The sequence below is a fragment of the Osmia lignaria genome, chromosome 14 (assembly GCF_051020975.1).
Source record: "Osmia lignaria lignaria isolate PbOS001 chromosome 14, iyOsmLign1, whole genome shotgun sequence".
In the NCBI taxonomy this organism is placed as follows: domain Eukaryota; kingdom Metazoa; phylum Arthropoda; class Insecta; order Hymenoptera; family Megachilidae; genus Osmia; species Osmia lignaria.
In genome coordinates, this window is record NC_135045.1 from 660303 (window position 1) to 683253 (window position 22951).

General features: G+C 40.0%; 1 protein-coding gene across 12 annotated transcripts; it reads left to right on the forward strand.

The window, feature by feature from the left end:
• The first annotated feature begins 31 nt into the window (after nucleotides 1-31).
• Nucleotides 32-22743, forward strand: fid (class I SAM-dependent methyltransferase fire dancer). 12 transcript variants are annotated; one of them, XR_004582524.2, is made up of 9 exons: nucleotides 32-810; nucleotides 10473-10689; nucleotides 11625-11728; nucleotides 11962-12153; nucleotides 12702-12841; nucleotides 13024-13150; nucleotides 13225-18145; nucleotides 20025-20123; nucleotides 20346-22743. XR_004582524.2 is itself a non-coding variant. In XM_034335054.2 (8 exons), the coding sequence occupies exons 2-8, from the start codon at nucleotides 10521-10523 to the stop codon at nucleotides 16556-16558; spliced, it is 3981 nt and encodes a 1326-aa protein (XP_034190945.2). In that variant the 5' UTR covers nucleotides 32-810; nucleotides 10473-10520; the 3' UTR covers nucleotides 16559-16690. The 12 variants fall into 12 exon arrangements, 6 of the variants coding, with proteins under 6 accessions (XP_034190945.2, XP_034190943.2, XP_034190937.2 ...); XR_004582522.2 differs by having other exon boundaries at nucleotides 13225-20123; XR_004582519.2 differs by having other exon boundaries at nucleotides 18383-22743.
• Nucleotides 22744-22951: the final 208 nt, after the last annotated feature.

Consider the following 22951-nt stretch of genomic DNA (forward strand, 5'->3'; position numbering starts at 1 on the left):
TTATATTTAAAAGATTTGATATCGTTTAATGGCCTATAGATAACATTTTTATATTCCCTTATCGCTTTGTTTAATTTTTGCTCACGATACGAGCAAGAAGACTAACATCAGAATTTATTTCTTTTCATTCCTATCATAAGTAACATGTTATTTTGATTTCAGTCTCTTTTTTATAATTTACTTTCAAAGTAATATAAAATTTAAATTCAGTTTAATTAATATGGATTTCTACAAGCGATTTAGACTCCAATTCATCGATGATATTTTTTGTCTTGAAGAAATAGATTATGTTTTTTATGCGGCAGACAATTTCTATAAATTTGAAATTCGTATTGCGCTAGGGAGGATCGAGGGTGGCGCCGCGATACATCGCACCACCGAACCATTGGTGTTCTCGGTCTTCGTCACGCTACGGTCGCACCTTTTCCCCTTTTTAACCCCTTTTTCGTTCTCGTTCGGTTGTTCCGAACCCCCAACAATCCTGCAGCCACCGTTTAACGCGGGGCTGCTGGAGGGACAGTCGGTTTTACGTGGCAAAGGAAACGTGTTCACCACCGGTCGTGCATATTTTTCGTGCCGCGTGTCTGTCCAACGCCAACCACTTATCGACGATTTATCGGTAATCCTTCGGTGACATGTTATGTGAGTAAGCAGATGTGAATATCTGACGTGTTATGGCGTGGAAGTGTTGGCCAAGCATTGCGGTACCATCGTTCATCTCCAAAGACACCGGGATATATTGTCGTATTAACGCCCAGCTGTGTTGAGTCTCCGTGGAAACATGAAGATACCACCCCTGTCATGACCCAGGTACGCGAACATTGTATGATTTTTTTCAACAGATTTTCAATAGATGTTGCATTTCATTTCATCGTACTTGCGATAAAAAAGAAAAAGAATTGACGAAAATGTTACCGATCTTTGACATTGACGTTAATCAATGTGATTTTTAACAAATGTCACGTTGACGTTTCGTGCATACGATCGGATTTGATGTAAATATTTTAAGCAATTATATGCTGTTCCTAAATTTCATTAGTTTTATGTGATGTTTCTGGAATAAAAGATATTTTTTATGGTAATTGTAAAGATGGTTGATAGTAGTAGGATGCATCTGCAATCTGATGGTGCATAAGAGATACCAGGAAATGTCTCGTGAGATCAATGACACTGTGTGTTTTCGCATACTTTGCTGAATTGAAATGGTGGTCAGGTTATACGCTTTTGGCAAAGGAATCGAGCGTTTCTTTGAATGGTAGATTTCGGTGCCATTGACGCGCAAGGAGCTAGGACAAATCCCATGAATGGGTAATGGCGGCACCCTGAGACAATAATTTTAGATAGTGACACACATATAGCGCTGCGATCGTTCCATTGATCTGGGTAACATCGAGGTCCACATTTCACCAGTTAGCAAGGCGTTACGAAAATTTGAAATTCTTTCGTAGCAAAGATTCGTAAAATTATTCTCTGTAAGATGGAATACGCGCTTTCCAACAATACATATTAAAACATAAGAGATGTTAAAAGTTTGTACAGGGTGTACCATGATATATGAAAATTTTTATTATCGTTGATGAATCCACCCTTGAAATTATCGCGTATGCACTTGCATACGTATGACGTATAATTTCTGTATACTACGCGGATTCGTGTAAATTATTCAGAAGTAAAATTGGCCTCGTGTACACGGCCGCGTCTGTTGATTTACAGAGTAAAAGCGTGCAATAACAATAGAAATAAACGCATGATATTCCAACGCAAGAATTTAACGTACTAACGGTAACAGACCGTTTAGAGGAATCCATGATCAATGGATAACTCTTTGAATATGCAACAAGATTCTTGCAACAGAATCTGCAATTAATTTTTTTCTTTCGCGATCCGGTTCTATCAGACTATTGCTACGTTACGATACGATGGTATTTCAATTAATCTATCCATTTTGTACTGTTCGAATTTTTTCGATATTAGGCCAACTTGAAGTTTCTTTTCAATATCGGAGGGACGTTTAATTAAAATGTAAACTGGGCTAGGTCCGGGTTAGGTTGTATTACTACAACCGTGGTACTATTTGAATTTCTTTTCAATATTGGCGGGACGTTTAATTAAAATGCAAACTGGAATCGAATTGGAATGCGAATGCGTGTCCGAGAGGGGAAGAAAAAGAAAAGCATCGTTATGCACGATGACGTTGTTGGTTCGTAGCCCATTTTGGCTCACTATTTACCATATTTTTATCTAGGGCGGCAGCGGGTAAATCGATACGCGCTACTTTCATTCATGGCTGCCCCCCCTCATGGCTGGCACGTTGCCTCTGCGTACCACCACCGGGAACAACCCCTTACCCTACCACCCCCTACCGCCTCTGCTATTTCACCCATCAGTGGCATGGCTATCTCTGCTGCAGTGATTCTCAAATTCGTTTTCCTTCTATCTCATCCTACGACGTCATCATTTCAAATGTTGAAATTACATTTTTTTATTTTAACCCCTTGAGCATTGTTTCATTTTTCATTTTCTACTTATTACCTTGAGTTACTAGTAGATAGAGGTAATTAATCTCATTCTTAAAATTCAGTCAAGTATTATAATAAATCTCGATTCAATTTAAAGGAATCGGTGTCAATACTGGTCGAAGATATAATTGACCGAGATTGTGGACATGGATTACGTTTGTAACATTCCATTTGCATACTGGGTTAAGAAGGGTTTCCCTTAGTTGATATTCGATATCGTATCATTGCTCGACAGAGATTCTCATTATTTATCGTTTTCTTCATATTTTACAATTCACGATGACAACAGGTAGCTTCCAATAAGGTCAACTTTCGAGTGGCAGGTATTCAATTGAAACTTTTGCAGGTTCTTACCAGAGGTTAAATCAGATATTTAAATTCGAGGATGATTTATCAAAGTGGTTCGAGAAGTTGTCGAGTGCTAGGAAACACTGAGCACGTTAAAAAGAGGGTAAGATTTGTTTAAAGCCATCGCTAGTTACTATCGTACACCATATCGCAATGATACCCCCACTCTGCTATCGTCTACGTCACTGCTGACGCCCTTTTCCACCCCCGCACTCGGGTATTTCAATCGCCTGTAACGTTCCTGGCTGTTTCAACCCCCGTCTCTCCCACCCCCTATCAACCGTTTCCCTGACCCTTCTTCATCCCTGTTTCCTCGTCATCGGATTACCACCCTGGTCATTCTTTCTCCGACACCTTATCCACCAGCGATTTCTCTTCCTATTTTTAGAATATTCCACGCGGAACAAACGGCCCCGTAAACACCCCTGTTCTTCTTTAAAATTTTCATTTTGTTGCTCAAGAATTTCTTTCGAAAGTCTCATCGAACATTGTTTTTTCGCGTCTGCGGGATCTTAAAGTGGAAAGAAAAATATTGGATTTCCACAATCGAAAACAGACTCTTGAAGCGACGTTCCTGAATATAGATTTTTAATTATCGTCGAAAACAAGTTTTTTCTACAAACGTACAAAAATGATGAACGTTACGTACAGGATGTTTCAAATAAGAGATTTAATCTACAATTAAATAACAAATTTATCGAGGATCCTCGAAACGTCATAATTGACCGTTTCAAGTCTTTACCTTTATTTTCCTTGTCGAAATTATACGTCTAATCTATCGTAGTTAATTCGAGAGTGGAACGAAATCACGACGTGGATCGTTTGAGCCATTCCCAGGCTGCGAAGGAAACCACGGGACAGGAATGATACAATAGAAAGTATCGAAAGACGGAAGTGGTGACACTGGTACAACTCGATACACAATAAAACGCGGTATCCTTTGGTATCTACTGATTTTCATCCAGGTCGCAAACCACCGCAAACTAACTTATCCTCATTTACCCTACGAAAGTGTACAGAGAAATTTTTTCTCAATTGCAAAGAGGAGCAATTTTGGTGACTAATCTCTTCTAGTAGAAGATATCCATTGTAAGTCAGGAGGACTGACCTTTAGGTAGTCAGGGTACTTTCAACGCGACCGATCATGAACGGTCGTGTTCTACCGATCGTTACTCCAACTAGAATTTTAGAACATTTCCTCGACAAAAGGTTAACGTATCGGCAAGAACGTAACAAAGTAGCCAATAAATTTTTATCATCGTCAGTTCGAAAATGATACATATATTGTTAGATCGTGCAGAGGTGGCTCATTTACAAGTGGTTGACTTTCGAGCAGAGCCGAAGGTCGGTGTTATTTTTCCATTTTACATAAAATCGCGTGATTTCGCTGGCATTGCGGAGAGACAGAAAGAACGAACCGTGAGGATCAAGGTTACCTGGTCGCCAATTAATGCAATTGCATCGACACGTGAATTATTTTTTTTTCTTTTTTTTTTTATACCTTCAGATTATCACGAGATTATCGCGTGACGATTTTAGTCGAACGCTAGCCACGAACAACTTTTCCCTTACCGTTTCTAACCCCGAGCACGAATAATTTCCTGCTGCAGGTGAAGGAAAGCGACAAATTTCGTGCGTCACTGATCGATTCCCGAGTGCTATGAATAATGTCACGAACGACGTGAAAGCACATACTGTTACAGCGGAACTATGATTATTCGAGGATCGGTTACATCCGAACGAGTTCGATCGTTATTCATTGGTTAACTAACATCAAGTATCGAGGATTGATTACGCGGTAGCGCGTCGTTAGCGCAAGTCAATTTGACTCATTTACGATTTTATTGCTATGTATATAGAAAAACTTAAATAATTCATTTTTAATGACATGCATACAAATACTAATTCCTTCCCTGCCCCGCTCCTTAGTTCGAAAAATCTATTTGTCCGGCAATCTAGCGTTAAACTATAGTATATAGGCCGAGGACATTCTTTTCCGACAATGAAAGCAGCAGTTTTTAGAGAGCGAACTATTCTTGGACGCGAGTCGAATGGCGTCAGAGGAATCGTGATAATTTTCATGTACCAGTTTAAAAGAAAAGAAAATGGATTATTTGGTCTAATGACCTTGCACGACCTTGTTTTGGTGTCCCTGAAATGCTGGAGATTGAGGATGAGACAATGGAAGGTGAGTCAAAATGTAAAATTTCCTTGAAAAAATCAGACGAAAGAAAAACAAGTTTTGTTACAACAAGGTTGTCCTGACCTCGAATGGTTTACTTTGAAGCCTCCAGTGACTTTTTAACCACGAGGACGATTTACAACGTCTGGAGAATGTCAAGATCGCGATTCGTGAGAAGAAGAAGTGGAAAAAAAGGTCACTTGCAGACCATTTTTTCAATTCCCACGATTGGTGTGCTGGATCCTTTTTAGAAATATCGTCGTTGTCCTTCGTTACGTGTTTTTCGCGTTTCATTCCTCGAGGTTTATTAATACAATCAGTCGTCCAGCTCGTATATTTCGCCATCCTACTCACGTGCGGTCGTTGTTTTCGCGGTTGAAAGAATTTTTCGAGTTCGTTTTTGATGCCCGAGGCACGACACGGTTAAGTATAAAGACGAGAACGAGAATGAAACTTGCTTTCAGAAACTTTCGAACCGTGTGGTAATTCTTGATACTATCGTGATTACGTGTAACAGTTTAACCCTTTACGATGGCCGGGTCAACGGTGACCCAGGTTTACGATTGCTCAAATTTTTATTCTTCGTTTCTCTTCAAAAGCATGGAAGATATCTAACACAGTCGTAAAAGATAAAAATCGTGTAATATTTATGCTTGAAATCACAAGTCTAATGGTAATGATATCCGTTAAGGAAAGGCAATATCTGCGTGGGTCTTTAGTGACCCATTTGTTCGTGTCCTTGCACTTCGAAAGGAATGTGGGTCGCGCCTGGAACCGTTCGAAATTGAAAACGATCATTGTTATTTATTTTTCCCTAGCTGATGTTCCAGAGATTACACGATAATGACTTTTATATCCTGTGCAAAAGGTACCGAGTTGTTTATCGAGTACTAATAAAGAAGTATCAGCATCGTAGATTCGCTGCTGTTTACCGTTCGTTCAGGTTTCTAGAGCAAGCAATCCGAATCGGCTCGAGCTGTTTGCATTCACCGCGTTTCGCAGCAATTATTATTCCATCTCGCGATACACTTTGGTGGCCATTGTTACGAGCGAAAGTTCATTCTCGTCTGGCGATTCTTTCGAGACGATCCTCATCGACCGTTCTCGTTACTTTCAGTGTCGGTCTTGTCTATCCGATAGATCGGGCAAGAAGGATTTATTTGAGAATTCATTTTTTTTGCGCGCGAATATAAAATTCGACGCATGAATCGAAGGAGAGTGAATGAAAGTGAATGATCTTGAGAGAAGTTGAATTTCGTGAATCGAAGGTGATCGAGAACAGAAAATTACGTAACGAAAGAACTTTTTTCAGAGCAAACTTGTCCTCGACTGATCGAGGAGCAACGCAAGAGCCGCGAGAATTAACGCTACTTTCACCCAAGATTTCTTCGCTTTTCACGAGATCCCGCTAATTAATATACGCATTGTTCAGTGGAATGCGGTGATTACCTCGAGTTGACTATTCAAAATAAAAAAAAAAAAAGATTTAGATTGGGTAGCCAGTGATTTAGCCAGTAAATGATTAATCAATCAAGCAAACTGTTCGATCAACCGTTCAATCGAAACAAGAAATTGCTCGAAAATAATTTATCGAATAATGTAGATGAAAAAGTTGTTAAGATCGTTATCGGATCGTCGGAGCATTAACTAAGAAGTTGACAAACGGGACGGTGTGACTAAAGAAAGAAGAAGGAGGGACAAAAGCAATCGCGTTGTTGCATAAATTCTAATTGGGTTAAATTTCCAAGTTAATGGGGAGAAGCGTCTATTACGTTGAAACTGGGGCTCGATCTGCGAAGGACGTCTATAGAAAATGGAGAAAAAAGGATCCGATATAAATTTATCGCATGAAAGGTGACACTGTTCGATTCAAAATAGTTCTGGAAAACGTCTTTACATTGTAGAATAAACTAAAAATTAAAATGAGATGTTGATATGGTTACTCACCTTTGGGATGGCAGATTTCAAACTAAATATTAATGTATGTACATAATTTACAATAATATTAACAATTTTAGTTCTATTAAAAGAAGTTTTGAATTTTTCTGAATATTTTCCACGGTCGAACGATGAAATGCAAAATATTTGCGACACGCGCAAAGCTTTGTACTTGAAATCACTATTCAACTTGGCGCGTGCCTTAAACGTTTAACATGCTATCTCGTTTCAATCATCTCCTTTCTCTTCGACACTTTCACTGTCACTTCTAACTAACAGCTGTGAATTCTGTTCGAGCAGCTTCTCTCTGGCAATAATAGCCGTCGATGCTGTGAAACAATTACATCTTTGTATGGAAATGTATCATTTAACTTGGAAATGCCAGTTGGTATTAATTGAAATAATAATAGTCAATGAATTTTATTTTTCGAAAAACCTTGGATGATGTCCGAATGGTTCGAAAGCTAACGCTAAAGTGAAAAGGAAGTGAAAGCCATGGGCGAAAAGCCCCTATTGGGTCGATTTAAGAAAAACTAAAAATAGAAGTGCCCGAAATTTTATTATTCAGGCTTTTACTAATGTAAGAACTCTGAGAACAGTTAAAGCAAACAAGCACACTCGATTAATTTTTCTAACTAGATTATTGCCAGATAATCCAACATTCTCTTTCTCTGAAATTTCTCTTCGTACGGTTCCACGAAATGAAGACACCTGGAAGAGCGGACGGCAGGATGTGACGTTAGAGTCCAGGTATCGCGTCCTTAAATTAGTTAAACTAGCGCACCAAAATTAACCCAGTTATGCAAAAGAGGATATCGAATAAATTCAACGCGCAGCCGCGTATTGGTGGCGTCAGTACGCGCGTGTACACGCGTGGGTGGGAACGTGGTAGCGTTACCGTTTCAAAGACAACAGTCACATAGGGTGAGAGAAAAAGATAGGGAAGGGAAGCGGAAGAGGAAGCGTGGTACAGCGGCGAGCTGGATAGACGTAACCAGAGACAAGGGCGACAGGAAAATCGAGAAACATAGAGACAGTTTTGAAGGAGCAGGGCTGAGAATGACATAGAAGAGGGTTGTTTGGTTCGTAGATTAAAACGGAGGAAGAAGAATCATCGAAGAGTTGAATCATAGTTGAAATCTAGGAAACAATAGAACAATTTAATATTTTAATAGCAAATGGTGGGGGCAGTGAAACTATAAGGGATCTTTTTTTCCTACACCCTTAGGGAATCCTATTATCTTCACCACGGTATACAACTTCCAGGGTGAAATATGACACATGTATAATTAAAACTTATGGATCAAGCAAGGAATAGGATAAGTTACATAGTAGCAAGGACGAGAGCGTAAAGGGGGGTGTATAGAAACAGATCGAGTAACAGAGAAGATACGTTGCGAGAGAGGGTAACAAGTCGAGAAGGGAGAAGGGAAACCCAGGCTTCGATGTTCTCTTTGAAGGCACTCGGTGGTCCACCTGCTACCGCCGCCTCTATCGGTGGCCGTCTGCACACGGAATAAGAGGGTGGTGGTGGTGGTTGTGGTAGTGGTGGTGGTGCGACACCACGAATCGAGACCAGTGATGTTCTTCACGGTTCCACGGCTTGATCTTCGACCAGCTTCATAAACACTCGCTAAAGTATACCAATTTCACGACGAGACAGCATTGATATTCTTCAACAAGAGAATCATCATCAGCTTTGTCAAGAATCAATGCTCCAAGAATAAATATTGAACCATGTAAACAAAGAACTTTGAACAAAATCAAAACAGACCTGAATCCGAACCAAATCCTCCAACAACAAGAATCTCCAGGTGGTTCTCTCGGTAAATTTCTTACCGATTGCTCGTCACCACTGTTCCTCGTCTAAATTATTCTGAATCCGAACCTCTTTCGTATCATCGATGGGGAAGAACGTCATCGACCTGATGACGTTCCTGGACATCTGCCAGCTGTACCTTCAGAACAGACGTAAGTCGAGGAACCTGTGCACGTTGTGGGCGATCGTCACGTTTATTCGCACCGAGGACACGGGTGAATTTCTTCGTTGGTGCCGGGCGTACACGGTGCCCCATCTCCGTTACAGAAACGGCTACAACGATTTAAAAGGGAAAGAGAAGCAACGGGTGGATAAATTGATCCTTCGACTTATTCAGGAATTATTCAATTGTGGTTGCTTGCCTCCCAGCGATATCAGTTTATGAATGACGATCAAGATGGTCTACCAGGACTTAGCGACGTTGAACGTTTATTTATGTAAGTGTCTTTCAGTCGAATTTCTCGCAATTTAAGCATCAAATTCATCCTTACTTATTTGTTTACTAGGAGACTCCTCGATCTACCTGTGGATTCTTCTTTCCATTCGCATTCCAAGTGTTATTCTTTCACGATCGTTTCTCGCGTGTCCTCTTCGTCTGGCGATGGTCGAGTGGATGTCTTCTTTCGTTAACAGAGAGGTCCACTCGACCTGTTTGTGTCGACGGATTCAGGGATGGGCGTCAGAACTTGATACCAGATTGTTGCATAACAAATGATCGATTTCGAAACGTATCTATTAGAATTCGATGATGTAAAAATATTGCAAAATAGCACTTGTGTTATTTACTGAAAATAAATTGTCACCGAATCGATTTAAGATTGTCTACTCATTCCGCTCTGTTATTTCTGGATTTTGTTGAAATTACGCCATTTAAACGAGCCAGAAAATTGTATTCTTTGAAAACCGCTATTAGAAAGTTGCAATTTTTTTTCTCTCTCTGGTTAGATTTCATAGAAGAACGAATCGTCCTCCGTTTACAGGGCAATAAACGTTTTCTCCTTTTGCTGCGAGTAAACCGTGTTTCATAAATTGTTATTCTTATAACAAAAAGTATCCTTTTTCCGAAGTATGAAATCCATTGTTTACAACAGCTGACCACGATAATCTCATCGTCGATACACAATTTATTTGAATGTAGGGCGGCCGGATTAATTAGGGCAAACGTGCTACCTGTGGATTCCAACACGGTTCGCCGAAGCTTTTTAACATTTTTCTTTGGAATTTTTCAAATTTCCTTGAATTTGAAATACAATTTTTATTTTATAATTATTGGAAATATTATAACGTGAATCAGAATGACTGGCTATTAACTGTTCGATTATGGAGACGTTGGTCATCGATGGTTCCCGTACGTGCGTTATAACACAGTAGATAGGTAGAAGCGTTCCGCAAATGAAAGTGACGAGAAAGTATTGAAACTGGTAACCTCAGAACCGGAATCCATGGTCGACAGCCTATTATGGAATATCAGTCGATGGATGACCAAAGAAAAGTAAACGTCACCTCGTCTGCTTCCCCTTAAATTTCTTAATTTAACACGTCTAACTATATATTTAATCCGATTAAAGTGTTAAATAAAGAATTATTCCGAATAAACATTACAAGTCACTGACCACATAGGAAAATGTTAATTAGTTTCCTGTTATGATATAGAAAAATATTTCAGTATCGCGGACACGCGTGTGGATGAGGGTAAACCATCTCAACGAGAGGGATGTCTGAGAGCGACGTAGAGCAAGTAGCTCGATCGGTGGCCCTTGAGCAAGCTTACGTCCATGAGGTTTACGAACAATGCGCCGAGAAGACTGTACAGAGCAAACACTGGCCACGGATCTATCAGTTTCTCGAGGAACTCGAACCTGGTGCCCTCGTCTGTGACATTGGTAGGTAAAAATGATTTTTATCTTCCTCTCGTAAATACCACGCGACGTTCAACTTTATGCAACTTTTCCAATCAATAAACAAATCGACATTGGTGAAAGTTTTCTGATGTTTCCATTTAATTTGTTCCGGAATAACTTGATGGAATTTAAATCGACCGTCAGCGACATTCAAATAAGATTCTTTCACCTTGCTTCCTATTTGTAATCTACCGGGTGAGACAGAATTCCTGAATAATAATTATAATCAAAATAACTAAGGTTTTACTTGAACGACGTAACGCGCATAGACGATCCTTTGATTTTTCAATCTTACCCTATATGCCACGCCTCTATCGAACGCAACCATCTACCTTGTACACATAAGTACACCAGTTCATTTATGGGTTCTTGTCTTTATTCATTCCTTTCCTCGGTTTTTCTTCGTCTCACAGCGTCCCGGTCACTCACGCTTTCACATGATCAATTGACCTCTCTGTGGATCTATCTGCACGCGAATCTGTGCTGATTACGTACACACATCTGGATGCCTGTGTGTAGACACACGCGTGTGCCTAATCCCACGTCTCGCAGCCTCTGAAATACCGTGGGATCCGTTCTCCTTGGATTGCACAAACTCATCGACAAGCAGCGAACTTTGAGAGCGACTTGATCGGGATTTTTCTGACTTTTTAATCGAAAATCTAGATTATCAATTTTGACCATTCTTTGCAACCCGATCGCATTGGTCATTGCGAGTGTAGAATAAAATTAGAGATCGTTGGTGTACTTGAGGAATGGTCACAGAAACCGATACCCATGTTAAGTATACGAGAGAAATCGGATTTCAATTCGTGTTCCGTAAATGAAAACTCGGGTAATAAAATCAAGTTATTCGGAGAAGAATAGAAATCATTATTTTTTTTTTTCAAATAAAAATGACAGATCGATTTGTTCAGGTTGTGGCAACGGGAAGTACCTGAGCGTTAATCACAGCATCTTCAAGGTGGGAGTGGACCGTTGCAAGCGTTTCACGGATATCGCGCGTGAGAAGGAGAATGAGGTGAATATATCATTTTCATGAAAATACAAATGAAAGACAGTGGCTTGCGCGCAGGAAACCGACTCTTACATCCGTATCCTGCTGTACCGTGCTTAATTGTATCCGGAACGTTTCCTACGGGAAACGTTTTTCCGATCAACCGTGCCGTGTAATTGCGTTAAAAAACAGCTCGTATCGTCGTTAGATACGTGAGGTATCGATTTTCTAATCACTGTGTTATTTCTTAATTACAGGTACTAATTTGCGACAATTTAGCGTTACCATTTCGGGATGAGAGTTTCGACGCGGTCCTTTCAATAGCGGTGGTACACCACTTTGCCACAACAGAGAGAAGGGTCCACGCGCTCAGAGAACTTGCTCGTGTACTGCGGATCGGTGGTCGCTTAGTGATATCAGTATGGGCTATGGAACAAAGGCACAGGAAGGTAAACAAGGCATCCACTATGGTCCCGCTTTCGTATTAGGATGAAATTAGCAAGACTGCCGGTAACTAAATCTTCACCCATGCGAGGGTGACGCTTGAATTTCCATAAGAAACGTATTACAACATTAAAATAGATATCGAGTAGTCAAGAGAAAGCAATCTCTGTTATGGAATTTATCAAGTATTCAGGTATCGTTTCATCAGTTTTTTTCGGTACCAGTTATCTAACGTATGTGTAGAGATAAATGTAAGCAATTTAATTCAGTTTAAAAATATCGTCATCCGATAGGATTGCATTCAGTTCGAACATGCCTATGAAATACACCCACGCGAGCATGACGGTCAATCGATACGATTGTTCCAATGCACATAGCCAAGGTAAACCGTTCGAATCTGTCGTTTGTGATCTCATTTATTTTTCCAATCGAAGCTCTTTGTTTACACGGTTGCAGCTGTACATATATAGATTCTTGAAATGTTTAAAGAGATTTATTTCAGTGACGATTAGATGAACTTTTTTTTCTTACATACAGTAATTTTTATTTTCAGTTCGAATCTCAAGATGTATTGATACCATGGCCGAAAGCATATTGCATGAACTCGACACCAGAAAAATCAAAACGTTCAGGTGCACCCAAAAACGCCAGTTTCAATCAGAACAGTCAGAAATTTTTGTCATCTTCCAAAAGGTATGTTAAAAGGGTATTAACACATTTCTATAATCGTATAAAAACTTGTTACTATCATGATATTGAAAGTACATTAAAGCGACGGAAAATTGCATTTAACTCGTCTCTCCTTGTCCCTGTTTCAATCTTCTTTGGCCTCTAGATGGCTTTGATAATTACAGTTAATGGTATTCTTGTTTCAGGAACAGCCAACCAAAAAGCAAGAGCAAGGGCTATTGGATCGATCCGATATTCAGTCCATCACCATCTACCAGCAGTCTGTCGAGTCCTAACGAGACCTGTTATAGCTTCTTCCGTCGAGCCTTGCAGGTAGAGTACCGAGGACCCGTCGCGTTTACTCTAGGAAATGAAATTTAATTATTAAACATTTTAATTCATCGCAGAAATTAGCAGGAGGCAGACGAGGCTCTGGAAATCGTCCTTGGTTCCTCGAAAGTTGGCAAAGTGGCAGCGGAAAGAATCGAAAATATTACGAACAGGAGGAGCCTCCGGACGCGGACGAGTTACCGATCGAGTTGCGTTGCGTGGAAGACGTCAATGTGACCCTGAATAAACAGTCAGATTCTCTAAGTATCAAGTCGAAGAGCCTCGGCGATATCCTAGAGATTCAACGACTAGACCTGGTGCGATCCAGATCCAGTATACCCGGCCTCTGTTCCATGCTGACGTCCGAATTAAATTTGGACGGCGAATCTAGGACGTCGTCGTCGTCGATAAGCGGCTCGAAGCCACGGCTGGTCAAGCAGAAGTCTCACCTGGTGGACGACGTCAGTTTGGAAAATCCTGACAACACTGCCATTCAAGAACTAACTAAGGACGTTCCAGACTTTCAGGTAACACCGACTCGTTATTCAAAGCGAGGAAACATCCTGAAGCAGAGCTCGATGAACGAGGAGATAATGTCCGCGGAGAGGCTGGAGGAAAAGGAGAGAGTCCGACGAAACATAATGAAACAGGCGTCCCTGAACGAGGACATCATCTGCAAGGGTACAACGTTCGAATCCTTCAGAGACTCCCTCTACTCCGGCAACGCGACTAAAAGGTTTCAACTGTTAAAAAGTGGCCTTACGAACAAGATCAGACAGTCGACCACGAATATCGAGGTCTCGGGTATATCCATCAAGAATGGATTCGTGAAAATCCTCCAAGGATGGAAGTCCACTGAAAGCGACGTACCGCCGGCGTCTAATAACGGTACACCGAACGATGAGACTTCACGAACAAAGGTTAACGACAAGATCCCACCGGTGACAACCACGAAGAGAGAGGTGGAAGGTGTGGAGAGGCGGCTGTCTCGCGAGGATGGTTCGGACTCGTCGAAGGACAGCAGTCTGCAGAGCGACACGAGCGTCGACTCCGAGGACAGTTTCGCGTCCGTGATCTACGTGCCAAAGCCGGACGCCCAATCAACGATAGACATTATACCAACCTCTACGGGTCATCAATTGGGTAGCACTTCAGCACCGCCTTCGCCGCGAGTCAAATATCCGCCTGACTCGCACAATTCCAGGCTAAAACTCATCTCCATGTCTCCTTTGCTTAAGCAGTTCCCAGCGACCAGCAAGTCTCTGCCACCGCCTAGTCCGCCAGGTTTGTCTCCACGTTCGTTGAATCCTGTGTTCACCAGACCCTTTTTCGGCACCACTAGCGTCATCGGTCAGCAACCTGTAGCTGGGGATAAAACAAATGCCACGAAGAGAATAGACGTTTCGAATGGTGCTCACGAATCAGCTGATTCAGAACTGCAGCTGAACAAAAGGAACGTCGAGAATGGTGTCTGTAGAAGAAACAGCTTTTTCGAAACGAAGAAACCAACCTTGCAAGCTATACGTGCGTATAGATCAATGACCGAAACTGTGGAAGTTGTCGAAGAAGTTCAGACCGTGAAAGACACCGCGCCGCTTTTACCTAGCACCGAGGAGAGCCCTGACGTATCGGTACAAGAGAAGAGCAGCTACGAGGTCGGCAAAGAGGAGGAGAATCGTAAGGCTAGGTTGAATCAGATCAAGGAGCTGCTGAAGCAGAAGCCAGGCTTTGCCACCAGGACCAAACCATCCTTTCCTTTGGTCAGACGAGCTTCAACGACAGCTAGCGGTCGCCTGGAAGCTGTTACCAAAGTTTTGCCACGCTTACTCTCGCTGGAGCTGTTTAATCCCGAAACCGACGACCTGGACAGCGACTCTAGCGGAGTCTCTTCCCCGGAGTCAGTGGGTTCTGTGATCAGTGTGATATCGGACGAGAGGTACATGGCGAAGAAAGACAACAACAAGTCGGAATGCACCGAGTCAGAGGTGCTGGACAGTTCGGCGGAGAACGTCTCCGATCCCAGTGACATGACCGCTGACGAATCATCCGGTTATGCGGCCGATTCGAAGGAGGATGGGACGAAAACTGCGACGGATAGCTCTTCGTCCCATTCTTCGAGGATTCCTGATAGCTCAATCGTGGTTGGATCCTTGGAGAATGTTGACGCCTCTAGTGAGAGTAAGATAAAGTCTAGTATTCAAATGCCGGAAGTGAATGCGACTTGGAACGAAGAACTCCACAAGCACCTGATAGACTTCACCGAGAACCTTAGCGAAAATCTGAAACACGATCAGTATTATAAAAAATGTGAGTTTGACGAGGATAAAATTGGCCAAAGGAACCCGTTAGTTTCTATAAGAGAATCTGACAAGCGTACCGACGATTTTCATAGTGATTCCAGTGGAGTTTCTTCGTCAGAATCCGCAGCTTTAACCAGCACTGTCATTCCAGACGGAAGGTATAGCGTTAGAAAGGATAACGAAAAATTAGGAAATTCTAATAAAATGAAAACAACATTAGAGGCTTCTTCGAAGCTTCTAGCCGCTGCAGCAAACGTAGCAAACTCCTTGGAGGATGCAGTGGAAACAGCTATTCAGAAAACGCACAGTAAGCAACACTCGGGACAAATCGCACAAGAACCGGTTCAAACTTCTACGTCAGGTGACGTTAAAGCCACAGCAAAATCCAGCATCCAGTTACCAGAAATGGACACTACGTGGAACGAGGAATTCCGCAAGCACCTGATTAATTTCACAGAAAACCTCGGTGAGAATTTAATGCACGACCGAACCGACCAAAAAATCTCTGATCCCTTCGTTTCAAAGACGAAGGACGAATCTCTGTCGAAATCCAGCAGATCATTTAAGCCTACCAAACACACAAAGTACAACGATTTATCGGATACAATCGCCTGGTTGAGTAACACCAACAACGGCTTCCACGAGCACCCTGACAAACCCATGGAATCGTTGGACGTGGAGAATCCAATGGGGAACAAGATGCAACGAAGTCCATCGGACGACGCGATGGACTTTGTGATGGTCTCCAAAAGTGGTGAGTTCATGAACGAGAAAGTGAACGCCGCCTTGGAGAAGCCTCCATCGGAAAAGCCGTACTTGAGATCCGCCAACTCGATGGAGTCCAGCGATATGGGCGAGTCCATCAGCTTCAGCAGCCAAGCGGAGTCGACCGGAAGACTTTGTAGCAGCATGGTGTCCTTGCTGTCCAACAACACCACAGAGTACCCCAAGTCGTACGCGGAGAAACGTAGGCTCCAGATCCAGAGAAGGTCAGCGTCCGAGGAGACGCCATCGAGGTATCCCGACGATAGCAAACGCAGCACCGACTGTCTGGTGACCACGACGGCCAGCAACCACTCACTGAGTGCCTCGTCGTCCCAGGAATCGTTAACGTCGGACCGTGGAGGCGGCGCGATCACTTACCATCAGTACTATCACGTGTTCAGGGAGGGCGAGCTGGACCAACTGATCAACAAATACGTGGAGAACTTGCACATTATCTCGTCCTACTACGACCACGCGAGCTGGTGCATCGTCGCGGAGAAGGTGCAGGTCTGGACTATATGACTCGAGGCCTATGCTCGTGAATCTTTGCGTCTTCAACGCAACCGTGCAACCAGGTAGATCCAAAGAGAAGGTACGGTACCCGCTCGATGATTCACCAAGCGAAAGTAGGGTACACTATGGCAGGGAATTATCGAGTTGGTTCGCCAGCTGAACAGCACAGTGTACTTTGCGCTATTCCGAATGTTCCTCCTTTCGGTTCACCTAAAGCAGATTTCTGTGCTGCTATAATTAAATGCTCGACGCGTACTCGGTGGAATACATTGATGCAATTCTTATACTCGTTCCGGTTTCTGGTATTCTTGCGTTAACGTCGAAAGCGGCTGCTGCCCTGTTGAGGATTTCTAGTCAAGTTCGAGCAAGTGGGTCGACAGGAATTCAAATGATTTGTCGGTTGAAGTGAACGATTTTGGCCACTCAGGGGTCGGTAAACTTTGATCTCGCTGTAAGTAGACGAAAAGTGAGAGATTAAATATAGAAAAGAGAGAGAAAGAGTACAATAAGTAGCGATAGAAAGACGAATTTACTTATGCCTGCGATGCGTATACGGGGGGGGGGGGGAGAAAAATCGAAGGAGCTTTCGACGTTAGATGTAGCAAAGAGATGACTTTGAGTGGCTATAATCATTGCTCTCGATTATTATTTCGAGCCTATCAGCTTTATACATAATATACTCGTCTCGCATGTAACTGACAATCTGCAAAAACTGAAAGGAACATTCTGTCTCGCAAAGTATACAAGATCTCTATGATGAAATCTTATCGATGAATTCTACTGGCAATGAGTTGCAAACGATATCGTTTACTGTGTACCAAATATCTAAGAATGACAGAGAAATGTAAATATGTAACATAAAAACGTTTCCGACGTAAACGCACAGATCGGTAAACAACGGTAAATTCATCAGATAGGGGACACTAAATAGAATAGATATTTATATCATTCGTCTAAGCGCTTGACCAAATGATTCTTGTTTAGTCGTTTCTTTATCGAATCCATTTCTTTATTTATCAACGAATGTGCATTCTAGTCTCGTACGATAACGCGTAGCCTTAATTTAAGAGTTAGGTCTATGGTTCCTAATTTTTTCTATGGAATATAAGTACTATTCAACTGATAGCTCAAATTTTTTCCATTTCTTCTCTTTTTCTTTTAATTTTGTCAGAGCACATTACTGGTCCCGTACACGAGGGACTTTCTTTTTACAGTCTGTATGTAAATAAGAATAATTCTCGTTCGGCAAATATATGTAGATAAAACTTCCAGGTATAAACGATGCTTCGCTAAAAACCGAGGGGCTTGCGATTAGAACATAAGAAGTACGGCAACTGCTGTTCCAACTTAGCGGATGTTATTGCGCTATTACTGACAGGAAGTTTCAGGAACCAGAAACCCGAGCTGCTCAAAATAATCGGTAAACATTTTAGACTACTTCAACTATTAGAGAAAAAACTTTGAATATTGTCTTATCTTTTCGCTGATAATTTCAATGCGTTTGAAAATGGAACACCCTGTATTTAATATTTAACCAGCGTGAAATCCATCGATACGTAAGGCTGTTCTAATTATTTTGAGCTGCACAAAGGTTCCAGCACGCGGCGCAAAAGAGAAAAACGTTAACGGAAGAAAATTCACTCATTTTTCATTGTAGATCGAAGAAATCAATTCGATGAGCATCGAATCGAAAGTGAAATTGGATAGGAAATAAATGATGGCAGGTATATATATCCGGGAATACGATTGATCAAGGAAAGTCTAAGGAACTCGATACAATTAGAGACTATCGCGAACTGGATTGGCAATTAGAAAGTTTCGCAATAGTTGAGTCGAAAATGCCTCGGCAGCGAGCTCGGCTAACCGAACGAGCACGTGAATTCGCAAAGGACCAAAGTTAAATAGAGTACGTCCGCGTTAAATCCCGTTGGACGTTGCAAAATCAAGTGCACTCGCGTGTGTATATTCTCGTGACAAGAAGAGAAGAGAAACGCAAAATCGACATTCACCGGATTCAAAAGGGTAAAACACACATTTGGAGTTCACGGTGTACATGTAATATCGCAATAACTATCGGACCATTTAAACCAAGAGTATACCACCAAACAGCAGAGCAAGATATTAACCCTTTATTTAAAATGGACGCAGAAGTCTCATATTCACTCTTACGATGCTTGGACCGAGATTATAAAGCCATCCTCGCCATCTTATCTTTACAATATCATCTTCGCCGTTCCATTCTTACAAAGCCACCCTCATCATCCTGACAACCTTATAGAATAGGGATAAGACCTTTCCTATGGATAACGCTGCAGTGAAAAATTCAGGCTCTGCTCCCTCGTTTCCACGGATCCTGAAATATTATAGAAATTAAGAATTCACGGACGACAAATAAAGGGTTGAAAATATATCGCCGACATTACCGGACCGTATACCCATACACGCATGAAATTGTACTGAGGATCCTGTAGTTAGAAGAAAGGATAAGAAAAAAACACGTACATACACGTAGAATCGCGAAGTTGTTGACTCAGATATCAAACCAATTTACAAAAGCGTTAAAACGTAGATATCATAGTGAAATATAACGATCGCGCACGTACGAAATGGATTTAAATAATTCTCTACAAGTTAAAGTTTAATGGCTCCAGTGATATTATACTTCATATGTTATAACGAGCATACTTTGCTACACTTTTTTTGTAAATACGTATCTTACTGAGAAAAACCAACTTATATAAATAATACATGTATACATACATATATCGGCAATCTATTACAGTTTAAACCAGCTGTATTTAAATGTTGAAAAACGAGATAGTTACAATTTAATTATTTTGAAACATAGGTTCCACGTTTTTAACGTTTTTCTTAAACGGTAATTAAAATGATATGTAATGTAAATCTTTTTTATTATTTATTTAAATTATCTGCAAGCAAGATAATTTAAAGTTACATAAATTATTTCTTGTACAAAAGAGTATAGATAACAAGGTTTAATTCAATTATATTATATAGCTTGGTTTTATTGTCAAAGTTTAAGAAATATAAAAATTTCTCGATAACGGGGTGAAGAGAAAATAATTGTATGTACAAAGGGTTGTTCTTGAGAACGCGACGCAAACGCCGCTATAGGAGAAACAAACGAATGCACAATCGATAAAATCGGAACTCTACGTGATCGGTGATCTTAATCGAAAGCCTAATTGTTGCTCACTTATGTTATTGTTGATGTCCACCATAGTTTCAAACAGTTCACTTATTTGTAAGTGTTTAATTTAACATATATTTATGTACAGAGCTGTAGCTAGAGTTTGCGGGGTCAAAGGTAAAAAAGTTGCAACCCAAGTCTACGCAGGTCGCAAACGAAATTATAAATGATAATTATTACAAACTAGGTATGTACAAATTTTTATTTTCAATTTATCAACAAATTTTATACGACTTAATTCCTTGATTTATCGATGTAATTATTCTTTAATGTCAACATAGTCTTCCTTGATAATTATAATTTTTCAAACGAAACGTTTATTTTTTATCGACCGAACGAAAATTCATTCGACTTGCACACGTCTACCGTAGATAAATTAACTCGACGTTTCCTATTCAATATTCCACAGCAAATTACACGAGAAAGAATATGAAGAAAAAGCTGTTGGATCTTAATGCTGCATCTAGAGAAGGCTGTGTTCGACATAGCTTAGATATGTATATATGTTACGTATATATGTATAGTAAAAGGGTAAAATTTAGTAAATGTATACATTTACTGAATTAGCACTTTTACTTTGACATATACATATACACATACACATACCTGCATACCAGTGCGTACACCTAACACATGCGTACAAAAGGAACGTACATAATGCACACACCATATATAAGATCTAATAATCTCACACCTATATAGTGAATATTTAAAACGGAAAAAAAAGAATTGTTCTTCGCGCATATTTATTCCCCTTCCATCCAACAAAAAGTGTGTAATTATCGCGGTAATAACACCAGGTTCAATGTTGCGTACGACTTTCTATTATATCGTAGCATATCAGGCATCGTCATTGCAGCAGATGTTATTTCGATCTGGAAACTTTTCATTGATATCTTGAAACAAGAGACAGATTTTTTTTCCACTTGTTAGTCTATAAACTCTATTGACTTGCCTTTAACTTATTTAGTTTATGTAGTACACTATGATAAAGATCTGAGGTCAGAATAAAAAAAAAAATTTGTTTCTTGTCGGTGTGCTGCGTTTGAAAATTTCCAGACCGATTCTTAATAAATATGCATATGAAATTGTATTTCGACAGAATGATTGCTATAGAAATGGTGCTATTTACGAAAGATCGATGATTGCTTATCATCGAAGAAGCACAGTTGTAGACGTACTCGAAATGAATTAAAATATCCATTCTGTTTCATCGACTGTTAATTTTCGTTTTGACTACACGAATATCAGGGTAATAACCTTATTATGTAAACAATATTCAAATGAACGAAAACGAGAATACTTAATTGTAGCTGAATTAAAATCCTTCGATTTCAATGTTGCGCATGTTCAAATGTACGTTGCTTGAAATAATTTCCCGCCAAAAGTTGGTAAACATTTGAACTTGTTCAATTCAACTATAAGCGAAACAGATTGATCTCCAATATTAAATAATTGCAAATATTTTGATTTATCTAGTATTTACTACTATTATCTGTTATTAACAATCACTAATTTAGTATATTATTAATACTTCACGTGACTAGCGAAGTATTTAAAATGGACGCAAATTTTCAAAAGCGTTTAAGTCTAAAGAGAACACAACGGGGGCGCTACAAGAGATTTCTTCGGTGTTTGATTCTAGCTTGGGGTACGTTATGTTTGAGCTGTACCTCTAAAATATTTAAAAAAGATATTGACAATATATATACATGTGATTGACAGAAGGTTCCATCACAGTTTTTGTAAACTACATCGTATTTCTATAGGGTTTACCATTACGGGAACAGAGGAAGGCGCGAAAAGAGCACGCGATAATAAAATTATATACTCGCAATTCTTTAAAGAGGAATACCGGTTACTGATTACCGAATACTGAATTATCAAATTTTAAATAATCTAAAAACAAATTCGCGTGCCCTAGACATTTTCCTCTTTCCTTTAGTAATATCGTATAAAAGTTTTTTCCCTTTCTTTGTGTTTCCTTTTCTCTTGATAATACCGTACTTGCGGTTCAGTAATACACTACATACGTATGTTTATTGAAACTTTCCATGATACCGAATTAATGATTCAGTGCACTCAATCGATTAATTAATTGTTCGTATTCATTTTCAACATCTACTAGGCTACGTTCGAAACCAGACCAGATTTCTATTTTATACCTGTATTTCACGAACAGGATATTAGGATGATGATCCATTGCGTATTATTATGTATATGTACATTTCATTTAATAGAGATAATATTTCATACTTCTCACATAATTATTGACTATTATACCCTGTACAACTGAAAATTCTTTTTTATCAAGATATTAAGAAACACATTTAGTTAAATTTTTATATTATTATGTTTTATTCAGTTATATTGTTTTAGTTTATATCGCAGTTCACCAGAGTCCATAACTGCGCAGGTTGGAAGATGGTGGGGGAACGCAGCGAGCTCTCTGCTAATCGCTTTCCACTTCGTTTGGGAATATCGCCAATTAGGGCGAAGATGCGCACTGGAGAAGCGCAAAGAACGAAAACTGGTCTTTTCACAGTTATGGACTCTGGTGAACTGCGGAATATTCTTTATTGTTATGTATGTGCATATTTTTTATTTGGGATTATTGAATTGTTACCAGTTTTATTGCATGATAATCAGTAACCTTATTAGTGTATAATTAATTTATTAATTGTGCCTGAATTATATAGCTGCATATAATTTTTTAACATTGTATACTTAGCATTATTTTTAACACTGAAACATTCAGTTTCAATAAGTGCAATGAGAAAAGTTAATTGTATTGTATTTTCATGCACAAAATATTATATCATCCGATTATTTTTTTACAAAAATTATTAAACTGTTTTTATATACTTTTACAGTAAATGTACAATATCTGCTAAAAAAAATAAAAGCATATATGTACATATATGTAAACTATTAGTTCTCAAATAAAACTATGTACATATATTTATCAAAATACGTTAATTAAGTATTTATTACAGTATACTTAACAGGTATTTT

Excerpts from the sequence above, each read along its gene's own strand:
- fid (XM_034335052.2), top strand. The coding sequence starts at position 10,521 with ATGTCTGAGAGCGACGTAGAGCAAGTAGCTCGATCGGTGGCCCTTGAG. Across the intron at positions 12,842-13,023 it reads TTTTTGTCATCTTCCAAAAG|GAACAGCCAACCAAAAAGCA; the intron begins GTATGTTAAAAG and ends TTCTTGTTTCAG. Across the intron at positions 13,151-13,224 it reads TCTTCCGTCGAGCCTTGCAG|AAATTAGCAGGAGGCAGACG; the intron begins GTAGAGTACCGA and ends AATTCATCGCAG.